This window comes from Coturnix japonica, chromosome 1, assembly GCF_001577835.2.
Source record: "Coturnix japonica isolate 7356 chromosome 1, Coturnix japonica 2.1, whole genome shotgun sequence".
Classification (NCBI taxonomy): domain Eukaryota; kingdom Metazoa; phylum Chordata; class Aves; order Galliformes; family Phasianidae; genus Coturnix; species Coturnix japonica.
Window position 1 is genome coordinate 41087197 of NC_029516.1, and position 17943 is coordinate 41105139.

Here is a 17943-nt window from a genome sequence, read left to right on the forward strand (position 1 = left end):
CTCTGAAAAGTAATACTGTTTATTTTGCATGGTGTAAATTGTTTGTTTATACCCCAAACCCAATTTTTCCCTAGCAGCAGTGTTGTATGAACAGTTGTCCTCAGCAAAGGGGCACTCCTTCTAATCTTCTGCATCCTGTTCCCAAAGGATGGAAATGAGTGTGGTATTTGGGTAAAGTACAAGGGGTGGAGTGGGTAGGTGGGCATTCTTCTCAACATTAGTTAGGGCATGTCTGTACACGTAGCCCTTTGGTTCTTGCAGCAAGCAACAAGAAATTAGGTCACAGGAAAACCAAAACCCTCAGTTTTTGTTTGGCTCTCCTCTGCTTCATATTATTCCCCACATATTCTAGGATTTGGCTTTTGAAGGCATAGACAAGACGCCAGGGATGGAAATCTCTCATGCAACAACTTGTACTTTTCTCTATTGATGATTGCACAGTGTAAAGCCCTAGGTAATTAGGCTATCTTATTCTCAATCAGTCATTTTCAGGAGCAGCTGCAATGGCTGCCTGTGATTACCAAGTCCTTTTTATATAGCTTGCACTTGAACAAGTATTCGTATGGTACTGTTCAGTTTTTATTTCAACCATGAATTTTCTGAGAAGCATGGAAAACAAAAGAGGAGAGAGGGAGGGAAGAACAGAGAGACAGAGGAATAGAGAGAAGAAAAAGAAGGAAGACAAGAGCAGGAAGGGAAGAGAAAGAAGGGGAAAGAAGGGAAGGAAAGGAGAGAAAGTGGGGGAAAAAGAGGTGATGGAGGGGAAGAAAGAAAAGAGAGAAGGGGAGGGAAGAGCAAAAGACAACAAAATTAGGAAAGTGAAAAAGAAGAGTAATCTAAAGATTGTCATTCTTGACTAGCTTTTGAACCATTTTGGTTGAACAGCATATGAAATAACAGGAAAATCGCTCACTGCATTACATAGCCTTGTCCCAAGGCCTCGAGACCAATATCCGTACCATACTGTATGATTACTGTGACACATCATAGCAGCTTCACTCAAAAGAAGCCCCACTTTCTCTTTTCCATTCCCTGCTCTCTCTTCACCTCCATCTGGCAGCTCAAAGATTCATTCCTTTCATCCCTTCATCCTTTGCGTTAGGTTGTAGGCTTCGTGTAGTAACACCAAATGAGTGACATAATGGCATCTGTGTGAATGACATAAACAGCATCTGTGACTGTTTTCTTTCTCCTCCAGCATTAAAGTTAGAAATGTGATAAATGATACACAAATGACATTTGCTCTCCCACCAACGCGAAAAGAGGCCAAAAGTGTGTGCGTACAGGCTGATGGGAGAAAATGTTCACCACCAGTCACCCTGCATTATGTATCACTGCCAGCATGTTTTGGAATCACACCAAATACCTCCTGGATCAGGTAAAATGTGTCTTTCTATACTTTTCATGTATTTATTAAAATGTAGTTCCACTAAGCCAATATGAGTGAGCATTCTTCCTAGGCCAGACTGCAGCTAATATGAACATGGATGACTGCAGTAATGTGTCGTGGATGAATTTCTGCCAGTGAACTGATTTAACATTTAACGCACAGATAGGGTCACAATACCTGCAAGAATGATACTGTGACTTGTAGGATTCCATAAACTCCTTACTGCCTGTCTCAGGGCTCCATAGTAGAAGTTAAAAGTCATCTCTTTGTGCCAAAGCTAAATCCAAAATTTGCTAGCACATGCAAATTCAAACTTCAGTTAACTTTCTTTCAAACTCTGATGAATTTCTTGGTGGTCATATGCATTTCACCTTTGAAACAATATAAAGTGTCCATGAACTGAAAGGGCAAATACCCAGTACTGAAGTGGTAGGTGCAGGCTTGCCTTAGGGCTGGGTTCTTTAAAGCCAGAAGAGCTTTCAAACCTCTGCTGTGTTCTGCAGGAAGCTCTCAGCTCTGGTGTCAGACTTGCAAGGTGGTTTGAGACATTCTCAGGCACAGCTTTCCACCTGTCCATCTGTCTGTGCAGCAGAGTAGCAGAAGGGATTTTACTCGCTTTCATGTTCTCAAGCTGACATCTTGGCATCAAGCACTGCCAAGTGTGGGTTTGAGGTAATGCATTGGGCTGGCAGCTGCAGCAGCTGAGCAGCTATAGGATGCGTGCTCTTGCCTCCAGGTGAGGCGCATCACAGACAGCTGGAAATTAATAATACCTTAAACCACTCCAACTGTGATCAGCAGAGATGATGAGCCAGCCCTCGTACACAAGCACCATTGTGTGTGATGAGACAGATGGTTTGAACATTGACAAGCATGTTCCCTGTGAGGTGCCTGGCACCACTGGTTTGTCCTGAGGAAGGCATGAATTAAGCATAGGCAGAGCTGCTTCAGGATAGAGAAATACCATGATGTTCTTTCCTCAAGACAGAATATTAACTTTCACTCTGGTTCTTAGGCTGCGTGAAAACACAATAAGAGGTGTATTTTTTTTTTGAAAAAGAGTATGTGTTCATATGCTTTCAAGTCATTTGTGTGCAAAAGCATTTATCATAACATTATGAAGAAAGGATGGCATTATGCTATATAGCTCAAATTATCTTGTCCTGCATGTTGACTCTATTTCATAGGCTGCTACCAAAGGAAAATGCATGAGTAATTCATTCACAGCTAAAGCTTTAATAGGGAGTTTATCTGTAGGAAAAGAGGTAATTTTAACATTGCCTTCACCTGCCTTTCCTTTTTTTCTTTCTTTTTTTTTCTTTCTTTTCTTCTTTCTTTCTTTCTTTCCTTCTTTCTTTCTTTCTTTCTTTCTTTCTTTCTTTCTTTCTTTCTTTCTTTCTTTCTTTCTTTCTTTCTTTCTTTCTTTCTTTCTTTCTTTCTTTCTNTTTCTTTCTTTCTTTCTTTCTTTCTTTCTTTCTTTCTTTCTTTCTTTCTTTCTTTTTTTTTTTTTAACAGTGGTGGTCGTAGAATAACTACAACTGGTAGAAATTTGAATGTGGTGGACAAAGTGATTATTTCAGATGACCAGAGATCAAACCTCACCGTAAGTCTTAATCTCCTTTACAATACCAAGTGGAGGTCTTTTAAGGGATTAGGTTTTGTTCCTAAGGTTTTAGGAGGATCTCAGCATTTTTCAAATGCTTACACACACTTAACATCAGTCATTCTCCTAAAACAAACACGACCACTTGTAGGATTATGGCTGCATCTATCCTCAGTACAGGATAATGTATAAACTCAAGCTACTCTCCTGCATGATTCTCTGTGACGTTTTCTATGCTCCAGAGACTTGTTCCAAAACTGTCCTTTCTTGAGCATCCCCTGAAGCTCCAGATGTGGTTCAGTTGAAGGAGGGGGTCTTGTATGTCTTTCTGGCACCCACATGGTGCCATTGTCTCAGCAAACAGGAGGAGATGAGGTAAGGCTGAGGTGAAAGCCTTCTTCCAAGGTTGTGAGGAGCTGTGCCTCCTGTTGCCCCCAGAATTTGTAGCACAAAGACCTGAAAACAGCAGCACCACCCCGTGGAGTTGCCCATGGGATGGATGTCTGGAACAAACTCCACTTTAACAAGTGCAGGAATGGAGAGAGGCGATGCCCAAGGGTGCTGAAAAGCTTGTTCTGCTTGTCTCATAGGACCTGCATTGAGGGGAAGGAAGGAGAATTCATCGTCACTATTCCCATCTCACTGCAGGAAATACAGTGAGATGTCAGCCTTACAGTGTTCAGTCAGCCTTAAAACAGCACAGAGAGAGTGTGGTAAATACGCTTAAAGGTAGACACAGTCTCAACAACAAAGAATGTTTCTCAGGTGCTCTTGCATGCAGCTGTGATGGTAGAGAAGACATTTACCAGCTATCTGTGTGAAGTCAGGAAGGCTTTAAAATCACTTTGATTGCCTCTGTTTGTAGTTGTACACACTGTTGAGTACTTAATGACTGTCGCAGCTTTGCTATTGCTTTTCTAGATCTCTGAGTGTCCTCAAAATAAATCTGAGTACCATTACTTATCGCCTAGTCTGAGCCATGCAACGGAGGGTAAAGTTGTTGATATGATATTTAAAGTGGAAACTACCTTTATACCATGTGTCAAATTGCACTATCACCCTGACCCAGTGTTCATTAACTATCAGCTGCACACTGAGCTGGATCCTGACCTGGAATTAAAAATATATGTAAGTTTGAAAGTAATATACTGCAATTCCTTATTTAAAACAGTCATTGAAGTTTCTGTTACATCTTACCATATTTAGTGACTGCTTATTATCTTCAATTCTTTCCCTGTAGAAAGAAAATGACAACTTGAATATCTCTAAAACAGAGGTAGAAGTATATCTGTTGTATATGAATGGTTCACAGACTGCAAAGATATACTTCAGTGTCCAAAATATTACTGAAAAACCAGACCGTAGCACCATACTGTGCAAATTCAAAAGGGAAGGAACAGAAAAGATTGACTTCTCCACAGTGAAAGTTTTTGTAAGTAGAATTTCCGTTTATGCAATTTAACATGTTGTGGAATGTACCAGCATGTTCTGATAATGAATATTCCTTTAGATGGAGGAATTGGATGCATTTTCCACTCTCCTGGTACTTGGTTGTCTTGTTATATTCCTCACATCTAAGCATGCCTCCCCAGCATAGGTATCACTAGCAGCACTGAGTTAATCTCCAGCCTGGTTGCTATCCTAATGTAAGAACTGGTCTGTGCAGCCCAAACTGAGCTTCCTCCTTCTGAGCTCCAGGAGAGTAGTAGCTTGTCACACCTCTGACTGCAGTACAGAAGTTAATAATAAAGGAGTGCCAGGAACTGTAAGTAACCTGCTGCTGCAGTGTGACTGAGAAGAAAGGATTCTGTCCTCCTGTTCACTTTTCCCCTGTAAAACTAGTGATCACTAAGTGATCGAGTGCATAGTGGTCACTATAAGAGAAAGCATTTCTGAATGAAAAAAAGAGGTAAAATTCAACATGCACCAAGGAGACCAAAATGGAGCAGAGCCAGGCCCAAATATGAGAACATCAGCATGGATTTCAAGGCTAAGCTGCATCTTAAGATATTTGCTTCATGAGTAATATGAAGATATATATATAATTTTAAAGCAGTTATCACCATTCTTAAAGAAGAAAAATGATACCAGACTCTTTTTGTGGTGTATGCTGGTGTAAAACTGGTATAAGGCAGAAATAACTGTACTGACTTCAAGGCATATGGCACATAGTAAAGATTAACGAAGCTATTCTCAATTTCATATCGCTGTTAACTGGTCTCCCATCTGTGGATTCTGGCCATCTGAGCCACTTACAGCATGGAAAAGTCTTTCTGAGATGGGTGTTGCATTTAAATATTAACATTGCATTGCAATATCACATGGCCACCCTGCAAGCTTCGTAGGAGTAACTGTCACTGAATGGTCACCACCTTGCTAGGGCAAATCTAATGTAATAGTTAATAATGTTACATTTTACTTATGGTGCTTAATTTATTTATTTTTTCCAGCATGGAAAATGTGAAAACAGAGTATCATCGTGGTTTTTATCTATCATGTAAATAAATAACTGTAGAAAAGTAGAGCCTCTGTGAAGAAAAGATAATCTGGGTGCTAAAGATAAGATAATCATGGCTTATGAATAGACGTCTCTCTTGCCTCAGTTTTCAGTAAGAAAAAGGGTGTCACAGAAGGGCTCAAGGACAGGATGATCAGTCTGCAAAGAAGAAAATATCATTCTAGTGACAGGAATGAGATTCAGACAGATCAGGGGCTCCAGACAGGGAGAGTGGGAGAGGTGCTGTATGACTGGAGAGCACTAAGTATACAACCAGTATTTAAAAAGCAAATAAACCAGAACTCAACAAATGTAGGTTTGCTGATTTAATCCTAACTCTGTCTATGGCTTTATAATGAGTTTTGAATGAAGGGCTCTCAAAAGACCTAGAAATAAATGGAAAATGGGATAATTGCCAACTTCTTTTTAATAACAGCAGATTATACTATATCTGTTCACTTGGTAAGATGAGTGACTTTCTCAACAGCAAACAACAGTAGTTTGCGTGTACCTGGAAGTCATTCAGTAAACTACTTAATGTGGACATTATGAAGATGCTAGCAAGTAAAACAACTGAATGCTGTGTATTGGAAGCTGACTCTGGGCAGTGTTGATTTTTATATAGATATTATTTAATATCACTAGTGACTTGAGCACAAAAATAAAGTATAAGCTAATAACATTTGCTGATGCAGTGAAGTTTGGAGGCAAAATCTAGAGGAAATTTCCCAATACCACATAGGAAGAATTAAATGAACATAGGAATAGAAGTGAGATGATTTCAGGTATACCATATTTAACCTGATTCATAAGCAAAATAAATAGAAGGAAAGAAATGGGGCTGCAGACTAGGAAGGTTGTGATGAAGATCCTTCCAGCCCTATGAGTTTTGTTTGCCACCTCATGTCGGTATAGCTGCAGGTGCCCTGACTGCTCACCTCCTGTGAAAAGCCAGAGATTGAATCACCAGATCTCTGCCTTCCCTGCTGTAACCCAAAATAATTTCAGCCCAACTCTCCCTTTCAATTATCCGAGGCTCGTTCCTATCCCCAGCACTTGGTGGTATTCTTTTTCTGTATCAAAGTGTATTTTTACTTCTAGGCTGTTTATAATCTTAGCTACCCTTTATTTATGTGTTTTCACAGTCCTCTTGGAGATCCTCCTTTGCAAAACTTCTGCCATAATCAGCAGTGGTCAGTGCCTGAGTTCAGTGTCTGACAGGCTTCAGAACTTTGGTGTATTCCTAAGAACTAATGTCTGGCCTGCCCTTGGCATACCACTGGCTGTGGACAGTGTTGTACATGTTGTGTATGCTGTATTTGTTCTGAAGCTGACCTTCGGGAGCACCCAGCAGTCCTATATGAAGAGGTTGAAACATCTGCAAAGAAAAGGGGAAGAGGACAATGGGCCAGGGCCTCTATTGCAAATGTTACTTCCCTCATTATCTGCTGGAGTTTCACCTTGCTTTTCTGCTCATCAGATAAGCACTGTGTGTGCAGAGAAATGTTTTTAACTATGGCCTTCCTCGCTTCGAACGTGCTTCAAATAAATTTTTAATATATATGAAATGCCATTTTAAGTATTGCTGAAACACTTATCCTCTATTAACACAGCCATTACTTTTCTTCAGGTCAAACTAGGAAATTTTGAGCTTGAAGTCAAACCAACGTCATCATACATATATTTATATGTCCTCATTTTGGTACCTATTGTAGTGGGTGTCATAATAGGTAAGTACTATCGTATGTTTTCAGGTTTTGGTTTGCTGTAGATAAACACTGACAAAGAAGCACCTAAAAAGAAACCCAAACAAACAAAAGAAGAACTAAACCCCAAACTTATTATTATACACTGAAATTTATCAGAAATACACAAATAGATGCGTAAGACAAACTTTCTTGTGTAAGTGCATTATCTTTACAAGAACAAAATCCAGCACCTTTTCTCTGTCAGAATCTGCTTTGGAGAATTTAATAGTCCAGAAGTGGATTTCCTTTTCAAAACTGCTTTTCCTGTTTAATCATTGCTACTTTAAATAGGTCATTAGTAGTAGAAGTGGTTGTTACATGCTGTACCTCCCTGCACAGGTTGTATGTAGCTGTGTGCTGAACATTCAGATAAGGTTGGATTCAGAATTCCACGATGTCATTACAGGGGATGTTTTCTGTTAAATATGGTTTTAGATCCAGATAACTGGGGCTCATGGCTACTATCACACATGGTGGTAGAAGCATTAATCCATCTAAAGATTGCAATTGTATATTAATCTTCACACTACCTTATATTCTTAATATTAAAATATGGCCTTTAGTGGAGTTGTATGTCCTGCAGTTTCTGTACTCAGAGCCTGTTTTCTTTCCCTTTTAGTGGCATTCATAGTTACTAGATACAAGTCCAAAGAGTTAACTCGTAAACAGAGTCAGCAACTTGAACTATTGGAGTATGAGATCCGGAAAGAAATACGTGAGGGTAAGTGGAAAGAGCTTTATAGTGCTTAAGTGTACAACGTAATTTCTGATCTGAAACTGTCAAGAAGAAGTTCACATTATATAAACACTTTAATGCTGCTAAGTTATTTTTGTGTGGCATGAGAGTTCCTCTTTAATGTTAGTCTGCTCCTCAGTAGCAGACAGCACTAAGCTGATAGGATTGCATGTAATAATTTTTGTCAACAAGTGAAAATAAAAACAAATAGGTACTTTCCTATTTTTTTTACCTTATTTATTTATTTTATTTATTTTATTTTATTTATTTTATTTATTACCTTAATTCCTTCAGAAAAGCAAACTCTCTTGACTGAAAACTGCTTTTTAAGGAACATGTATTGGGTCCAAGTAGAGATTGTAGAGATGATTTTGTGTCAAGTAAACTAACTCTCTGGGTGGGGAGGGGGGTGTTTTTACAGGATTTGCTGAACTGCAGATGGATGAATTAGATGTGGTGGATAGTTTTGGAACTGTCCCTTTCCTTGACTACAAACACTTTGCTATTAGAACTTTCTTTCCAGAGGTAAATATTTACAAGTCTTTCACTTGTCAACCCTGTACAGTAATGAAAAAGCTAGAAAGATAAGGATCAAATAACAAAGTACTACCACAGTCATTGCACATTGTTTTTATAAGAAACGCTTCCTAAATCAGCAGCTACCGAAGAGCACTTTAAGGCCGTGCATCTCTATATTTAACCAAGCCTAAATGCTGTAGTTAAAGCACCGCTGTTGAATTTTCAAGGGTTGTGTATACATCAGCTTCTTTTTGCCCAGCCTCGCCTTTCAGGCCATTCTAACAAAACTATAATTTATCCATTGCTTTTTTGTTCTCATGTATTCATTTCCTGTGCTATAGCTAATTAAAGGTACAGTCAGGCTAGCTAACATGCTAGCTATCATCATGACATTTCCTAATCAGACTTTTAGAATGAGGAGATGGCCCTCAGGTTGTGCTGACTGCCTACTTCAAGCCGCTGACAGAAATGATAAGACCTTGATTCAAAGGAATACGGATCAAATTCTTAAAAATTACATAAGTACTTAAATGCCATCCTACTTGGAAGTGGATATTTTCACTGGTCTTTGGAGTAGCTTATGGCACTGCACAATAAGAGGACTGGAGAGGCCTTCTCTTGCAGGTTTCCTTTGTATATATATGTATAAATATACGTATTTATATTTTTTTGTTGATGTGGCACATTGCTGTGCTGGAAAGTGCATTTGCCACAGCTTTCAAAATTATACTGTGATGCTAAACAGTGCTGACTGGCATTTACTAATTGGCAAAAGCTCTGGTCTCAGCTGTTAATATTTTCTTGTGTAACTGATGCCAATGAGTGGAAATGCTTGCTTAGTACAGCAGTGTTTTAAGTTGTAGCTGGTAACTACTTGTTTAGCTACATGCTGCTTGGCACATGTCACTCATCACTGCTGTGGCCTTGTCCTGCAATGTTGTCTGCACACTGTTTTACTTTATTAATGCGTGTAAGCCCATCGTGATAAAGTTAAACCCATGTGAGAAATGCAGAACTGAAGCTCCTGCTGGTACAGTGCCAAATAGCAGTTACTAAATCAGATTCATGTTTAATGTAGTACATAAGCATAATCTTTATATGCTTGAGTCCAGTTCTCACGTTGCAGGAAGATGCAGTATCTCTCCTTGCCCTGCTATGATGCTGCCAGTCTAATTTGTATGGGGTGACTGTGAGGTTTGAATTCAGTGGTCCAACAAAGCCTGCTTTCTGCCTTTTATCATTTCATTTTGCTTTACTGGGTGGAAGTGTTCATTTTGTGTAAAGAAAATGAAAGGGGGAAAAAAAGTACAGAGTGTGTCACTCTATTGCATTATGTAAGACCAGAAAGGGACAGACTCCTTTTTTTTTTGCACTGGGGCAAAATGCACTTTGTATGTTACCTTGCAGCTCTGAAGAGTTTCCATTGAGAACTCTGTCTTAGTTTGAAATACCTATAAATGGAGGAAGTGAACTTGCCTGTTAGCTCTCTGCAGACTTGTAGTGTCAGGCAAGTTATTAAATGCCATATGTATCAATCTTTCCTGCTAAGTGGTTATCATTTATATTGCGGGAGTGTTCAAATATACCTTGCGCAGCATGGATGTGGCAGGAGAGAAATGCTGTATTAAGCAAATATTAAAGATAAGCAGAAAAGACGTAGTAGATTGCAACCTCGTGTCAAAAAGGTCAAAGTAAGATAAACCACCACTTCCCTTGCTAACTTGATGTGTTCAAATGATATCTATGTTGCCTTCCAGTGAGTTCAGTGGGTTTTGTCTCATAATCTAAGCTGCTCGAACATGAACATCAAAGCTGTTCACTGAGCATCTTCTGTAGCTGATGTAAGGAGAGACAGCTCAACATGATTCATCCTACTTGCCTGAGACATCTGTCTCAGAATGAGATTAGTTGCTGAAGGAGGGAATCAGACGCCTAAAATTAAGAGTGATGCACTCCATCTTCATTCTGAGCTTCTAGCTTCCTGCTGCTCCAGTTTTCTATATTTAGTCCAGCTTGGTAGCTTTTGTTTTGAGCTTAATGCTTGTAGGTGTTAAATTAAACGGATGTTACAGCTGTTCTTAAAGTATTCATTATGTTCAGCCCGATTTTCACTTTTCTTGTGGAACTGGGTTTATTACCTCTATTCTCCCTCCATTTTCCACATTGTTTGGTTTAACGCTAACATGTGTGTTCCCTGTTTGCAACTATTTTTAACCTTCTCCATGGTTCTGATTGCATCACAGATAGTGGGGGAGTAGAGAGAGAAAATGTTACTGGTGGGTGCTGTTAGGGGTGCTGAATAAGTTCTGAAAAAGATGAGAATACCCAGCAGAGGAAGAGGAGGATAGAAAAGAAGAAAATCTGAGACATGCAGAAAAGGGGAGGATTTAGAAACAAGGGGCTGCCAGCATCACAGATAAAACATTTGCAATAGTAAATATTACTAGTGTGAATTTGGTGCTCAAGAATGCTGCACTTGCAGGCAGTGAATCAGACAAGGAGCATATGCAAGGTGTCAGAGAATTGGGGGCGTCCCTGTGTTGTGATAGCCTTCGCTGGGGCTGGGTGTGAGGTGGCACCTGTGCCTCTGACAGCATGGACCTCCTGGGGGGTTCATTTGGGAACATTCAGAAAGTGCTTTGAAATGAATGGAGGCAGATGAACTCAAGTGTCACTGTGCTACAAAAACCCTATCATTGCTTTCCAGCGGGATGCGGTCGGAAGTAACCCTTGCTCATTTGGAGATGAGGGTAATGAGCAGTCTTTCCTGCAGAGCATTATTTCACTGCTGTTCTAGCACAGCTCAGCAGCGTAGAGTAACACACAATGGCACTGAAATCAATACCAGGTCATCTTCTGGAGTTTACTTTTCAGTGAACCTGGAAGAAGTCATTGTGTTGAGGCCAGGATTTCCATCGTTTTATTTCAAGTTGTTTGCCATCGGGGAACATGCTTGGCATGTTTAATGTGAAACTTTCTGTATACATCAGAATGATCTATATCACCTGTCTTATATTTTAGTCAGGAGGTTTTGCGTCCATCTTCAGTGAAGACATGCCACAGGTAAGTCAATGTGATATAGTGTGATACGTCTCAATAAATATTTTTTCACAAGCAATTGTGTCCCTTAAGGCTGTGTTGTCCTCTAACACATCAAACCGCATTTTCTGTATGTTTTTTTCCCTATGGGGGAGGTTACATGGATTTATGTGTAAAAGGAATTTGATATGTAAGATTCCGTTACCCAGCGTGTATTTGAATAACATGAACAGGATCTAGTCATGGCAGATAACAGGCAAACGTAGCTGTTGGCATTACTTTGGGGGCATGCCAGAAAATGTACGCTCTTTCTGTGTGCGCTCCGTGTTGTACACAAATTCATCTTAAGTAAAATCCTGAGACCCATGAAATGCAAAATTCCCGCTGATTGAAATGAGGCCAGGATCTTATCCCGTATGTTGCTTGCCATCATTCTGAACATTAAGAATCCATGGTAGCCAAACTACAGTTTGCTTATTTTTCTTTAACTGTTACAGAGCAGAGACCAAACACGCAAGGATGAAAGCTTCAACATGTTGCATGCTTTAATTTGTAACAAGAACTTTCTTGTTACTCTCATTCACACTCTTGAAAAGCAGAAAAATTTCTCTGTGAAAGACAGGTATAGTATGATTTTGCTTATCATCTTCAAGGCAGAGAATTAACAGGAAAAGTCAACATAGATTGTAGCATCCAAATGTAATTTCCACTTCTTACAAAACAAACTTGCATTTCTCCAGAGCGTTTTTCCATCTTCTCCATCTGCACGCACTGAGGAGGGAAAAACATTGCGGTTAAACAAACCATTACGGAGAAATCAGAATGTTTGTAGATGTAAACAAAGAAGGAAAGGAGCAGGAAAGCTCACATCAAAACTGTAAATACTTCCTGCAGTTACATCGACAGTTTTACACTTCAGAAATGTTCTGTCACCAAAGCAGTCGTAATTCTGCAGAATTAAATGTAGAAACGAGTCGTATGTTTAAAAAATAATCTCAAGAGCAGATGGACTTGCATTTTTTATGTTTTTGTAGACATCGGTGGGCAGATCCAATGCCTAAAGATTAAAAACTTAAGATAGAAACTGTGCTGAGGAGTGTTTCTTTTATTAAAGGTATTTTTTGGGAAGAGAAATTTCTGATATTATAGCATTCTCTTTTGTTGTTTGTTTGCTTTATTCTTTGAACAGGTGCTTGTTTGCATCCTTCTTGACTATTGCACTACAAACTAAGCTAGTTTATCTAACCCATATTTTGGAAGTGTTGACAAAGGACTTGATGGAACAGTCAAGCAACGTGCAGCCTAAACTCCTGCTTAGACGAACTGAGTCTGTGGTAGAAAAATTGCTGACAAACTGGATGTCTGTCTGCCTTTCTGGGTTTCTCCGGGTATGGGTACATCTTTTCACTGCATCACATAGAAAAACAGTGTTTTAACTGATTTCTTCCATAAGGAATGTTATTGGGAACTGTATAAATCATTGCTTAACACATTACTAAAGTGCCCTGTTCTAGTTTAGTTCACATGTCATCAAGGGGATGTAGGAAAAGAGATGGACTGCAAGAAATCATTGATCCACTAATTTGGCTGAGATTTCGGATAGTTTTGCAACTGTAGAGAATCTTTTTCTTACATCAGCTGTTATTTCATGTTAAACTGCAGTTTGTACCTGCCTGTGCAAGCTGTTGGAGAGCTGCTGTGTAGGTGAAGGTTTAAGGAAAACTTCTTTCCAGGGTTTTTAACCTCCAAATAGGAGGTTAAAAAATTTCAATAACTCTATAACTTCAAGTGGAAACAAGATAAGCACTTCTTTTCTTTCGCAGCTTGTTTATTTGAGCCCTCTTGGTAGCAATTTGTTCTTGCTTTCAGTGCTTGGTTGTTTCCTGTCTCACTCAAAAGTGTGATGGTATCACTCATATCAGTCCTGCTCGTATCTCACTCACAAGCATGATGGTATCACTCGTATCAGTCCCACCTATAGCACAGATACAGCAGCAGAACTGCTTGGGGTTCCAGCAATTTGAACAGCTTTCCTGAAACCCCAGGAAAGAGACAAGGAATTGTCAGAGAGGTTTATTCTTGGTACACCAGTTGACTTTATGGAGCTCTGCTAGTAAAATGCCTTATCTGGGCTGCAGGAATGGTGTTGCATGGAGGCAAAGAGCCATCCTTTTTTCAAGTGCTTGCCTGTGTTCTGGGGTTGAGGTTGGAAAGGGAAGCTCAGTACCATCTACTCTCACTGATAAACCGTTGTATGTCCCATCACTTTTCTCCCAAGGATTTTTTCAGAAACCACAACAGGAGAAGTTAAAAGGAAACCAGCTACTGCTTTGTTTTCTCACAAAACTGAAAAGGAAGAAGTAGCTGAAGTATGCACATGAACACAACCCTCAACAGGAACAGTTTGGTGGAACTAGGAAGCTTGTGCCAGATTGAGAAGGAGCAGCTTGTCTGTAGTGTACTTGTGCACAGCAAGGGGTTGTGAGCTTTTGCCACACACTCCAGCTGTCTCTTACTATATGCATGAGTCTTTCACACTAGAAAGCAAAAGACAAAGCATGGAGGTTAAACAAATAAGTAGATAGTGCTCAGAGTGATATTTTTTTCTTAATTGCAAGATAACAAGTTAGTTAAAAGGAAATGTTTGTTACATCTGACTTATTTTTTCTAGTTATTCATGTCTATTTAGTGACTGCAAAAATAAACACGTTTGCTGTGTTTGTTCCACGTCCTAGGAGACAATTGGTGAACCTTTCTATCTGCTAGTGACAACCCTCAATCAGAAGATCAACAAAGGACCTGTTGACGCAATAACTTGCAAAGCCCTGTACACGCTAAACGAAGACTGGCTGCTGTGGCAGGTGTCTGAATTCAAAACAGTGGTATGTTTGGCAGTTTACATTCTGAAAACAGACAACTACAATGTTTTCTTTTTTTCTCATAAGGTCAATGAAGGCTCTTAGATGCAAAGGCGGTGGTTAAGTTCCCAGATAGAGAAGAACAAGTAGCTCACAAAGTTTCAAAATCCAATGGAGTTTAATGAGATGGTGTTTCACCAATATACATTTTAAAAATAGCTGTCACCTTTTGCTTCACGGTTTGCTTTAATTGCCTATGGTTAGGTTTAGTAAAGTCTCAATGTATTGAAATTCCTTTTGATTTTGAAGTGTTCGACAAAGTTATAAACATACCCTTAGAATTTTAAGTAAATTGCACTTCTGCAGTGAATGAAAGAATGAAATGCAGAGGTTCTGTTTTTCTATTGTGCCATCTTGCAGCAAATCTTCTGACAGCAATAATTTGCTATGGGATTCCATGTTGTTAGCTCCAGATTAGCAAGGTTGCAGTGTAATGCATTTGGATTGGTTGCTTGGTTAAGACTAACCTATCTGGGAAACTTAGTTGAGTTTCTGAGCTTCACTGTAGATCTCTTGTCTTTCCCAAAGCAACAGCAAAATGCTTCCTATTTCACAGTGACACACAGAATTCTTTGAAAACTGGACTTCCCTGACTGTCATTCTGAAACTGAGAGGAGAATAGACAGCAAAGATTATTGCATTTTTGAGCATGTAAAAATATTGACTTTTTGAGAAGAAGATCTGAAAAAGGCTTTCAGGTTAAGTGGAGCTCATTTTTCCCTAGAATTTCTAAATGATTTTGAGTTGGAGAACTTTAAAATCTGCAATTCCAGTCATTCCATGACTTTCTTTTCTCAACTCTTGACTTACTGTTGTAGTTACCAGACATAGTTAGGAGTAGAGTCATAGAATCAGTTGAGTTGGAAGGGACCTTCAGTGGTCATCTAGTCCAACTCCCCTGTAATGAGGCCAGGATACCTGCAGCTCAGATTGCTCAGAGCCTGGTCCAGTCTTACCTTGAATGTCTCCAGACTCTGGGAAGTGTGACCCAAAGGTAGGCTTCAGAACTTGGGAGCAGAAATGACCAGAGCAGCAGCTACCGTGGCAATGACTGTGCAAGTGCCAGTGGCTCTGGAGGAAAAATCAGGCCTTCCATAGTCCATACTCTGAGGCAGGGCTTCAGTTTCCAGGTCTGCATGTCTTCCATGTTTGGATCTGGAGGTTCTAAGTTGCCTTGTATGGGAGTAAAGTCATGACCTTGGAAATTTTGGCTGGCCAGCAGCTCGTTGAATTAGCTAGATGAAAAGTTGGGTTGTATAGGAAGCTCACTGAAATAATAACTTTTCTGTGACATCTTTCTAAATTTTCATTTTCTGCTGAAAACTATGACAAAATTACAGTCAAATCTTCTCAGAGCTCAATGTGCTTGTTGCTAATACATAGCACAGGATCATCTAGTCTTGTGGAATTGATTGGCGTTTCTTATTTATAGCACAAATTTACACTGAGAGGTACCTTGGGGGATAGCTGATTCTGAACCTACTGAACACTGCCTTAAATTCTTATCCCATTGCTGTGCATGCAGTTGCTGATAGGGTCTTGTGGGCAGCTTGCAGTGAAGAGAGGGGAAGTGGTCTGAAGGACTTAGTATCTTTGGGGAAGGCCGTCTGGGGATGGATGAGGAAGTGAGAGCAAAAAGCCTTTCTCAAATGTTTGCCAACTTGTACTTTTCGTATTCTCACTTTTAAATGGTACTGCTTTTATAAATTATACTGTTAGAAGCTTAATGATGTCACTTCCTCTTCCAAGGTCCTGTGGTTTATTGGTCTCAGGTGAGAAGTGGCTGAATATTCCATTTAAAACTATCAGAAGAGGAGAGAGGATCCTGCACTGGAATTACGGAGATGGAGTGTTAAGGACTCTGGCTTTGGCTGGATGGGGAGACATACATGACCTGACTCTACAGAGCAGGAACCACAATTGTGCAGACAGGGAGCAATGTTTCTCCTTTCTTTAGAAGCAAATTACTGTCTAAAGGGCAGCATTTTTGTTTTCTATATCAAATAAATTCTGAGCTGAGTTTTCAAGTGCCTTTGCACGTTTGGTCACTGCAGTTGCATTCTGAGTCTTGCAATCTTTTGTAGGTATTTTAATTTTCCCCTTTTGAAGGCTCTGCAAAAGTGACCTGCTAAAGCATGCTTGTCCTGAGCAAAGCATAAAAAACAGCCCAAAAGAGGGTGTTAGGAAATTACAGCAGCACATCTGCAGACAGCCAGTGTCCAGAGTGTTGTGGTACGTAGATGCTTGAAGATGCAGGGAGGCATCTAGTACAGAGCAGAGCTCTGAAATCAGTGGCAGGGCCCTACAAACAAGTGTAGGCAATCTATGTGCATATCCTTAATTCAGAAGCGAGACTACCATTCCAAACCAATGAAAGCAGGATACAGCCAAACCAAAAATCAAAAGCAGCTCCATAGGCCCTTCCTAAACATACCAATAAGCAGATAGGCCCGTGGGCATGAAAAGGAAGAAGTACTGGGCATGCAGAAAGACGGGCAGAGGAGATTTTCTAAAAATCAGGCCTTTTGTAATAGGAGATAATAAAGAAAAAGGAGAGAGAACTAAGAATTATGTTAGTTTTGAATTGCATTAGAGCCAGCCCTTGGCTGAGCTTTGTGCATTTGTTTAAAAGGCCACAGACCTTGGGACCAGCTAACCCCCTACAGTTACCACTCTCTGCTGGAAAGGGACAGATATTGAATGGGAATGAGCTTCTGAAGTCAATATTCAAGCAGAGGGATTGAAAGAAGGATGCTTTTAAAAGCAATGGTCCAGTGCAAGCTGAGAAGCCATGTGGGTTTCATGCTGTGTTTGTGTTTGAGCACTGAGAAATAAAACTGCCTTGAAAGAGATGTGGATGCGTCACAGAGCCTTTCAGAAGCAGAGGAAGCAAGCCTGCTTTCTCACAGGCAAGGCAAGCAGCTGCACCTCTCAGTAAATTATTTGCTCAGTGGCTGATGAAAGAAAAAACTGTGCCCAGCTGAGTGTTACCATTTGGCTGAAGTGATTGGTTTTAAATAGAAAAGCTACACAGTGTGGGCCTGACCTGGGAGAAATTCTTGGTGGGATCTCTCCTGTGGAAAATCAGGAGAGGATCTGATCATTTGGCAGAATTGGTGCTTGGGCACTTAAGAGCTGCAAACTTATCTTGAATTTTCAGATGGGATTTGGGCTGTTGAATTCTCTCTGCAGAAATAAGTAAGTTTGCATTCTTAGATGAGAAGAAATGATTTAATTCAGCTAGCAGTCCGTTGTCGAAAGTGAAGCAAAGTTGTGCGGTGGTAGGAAGTTATTAAAGTGTTGAACTGCTTTACTAGTTAAAAGAAGGGTGTTGAAATGGTAGGAGGGATGTGACGGAGTGAAACAGAAGCAGAAGCTGATTTCCTACTAAGATGCAATGGATGTGGTATTACTAGTCATATTTGTGAGAGATAAGGAAACTTAAAGTATGTGATATCTGGAGATTTTCATCAGCAGAAAGGGACACGGTAAC

At 40.0% G+C, this 17943-nt stretch overlaps 1 protein-coding gene across 1 annotated transcript in view; it reads left to right on the plus strand.

The window, feature by feature from the left end:
* Positions 1-17943, plus strand: part of PLXNC1 (plexin C1) — a 64549-nt gene that overhangs the window by 30656 nt on the left and 15950 nt on the right. The window contains exons 12-22 of the mRNA XM_015857954.1: positions 1199-1378; positions 2906-2993; positions 3915-4121; positions 4234-4425; positions 7121-7220; positions 7858-7959; positions 8396-8499; positions 11515-11556; positions 12030-12154; positions 12722-12920; positions 14268-14414. Coding sequence (XP_015713440.1) covers positions 1199-1378; positions 2906-2993; positions 3915-4121; positions 4234-4425; positions 7121-7220; positions 7858-7959; positions 8396-8499; positions 11515-11556; positions 12030-12154; positions 12722-12920; positions 14268-14414 — 1486 coding nt within the window. The remainder of the gene's footprint in view (positions 1-1198; positions 1379-2905; positions 2994-3914; positions 4122-4233; positions 4426-7120; positions 7221-7857; positions 7960-8395; positions 8500-11514; positions 11557-12029; positions 12155-12721; positions 12921-14267; positions 14415-17943) is intronic.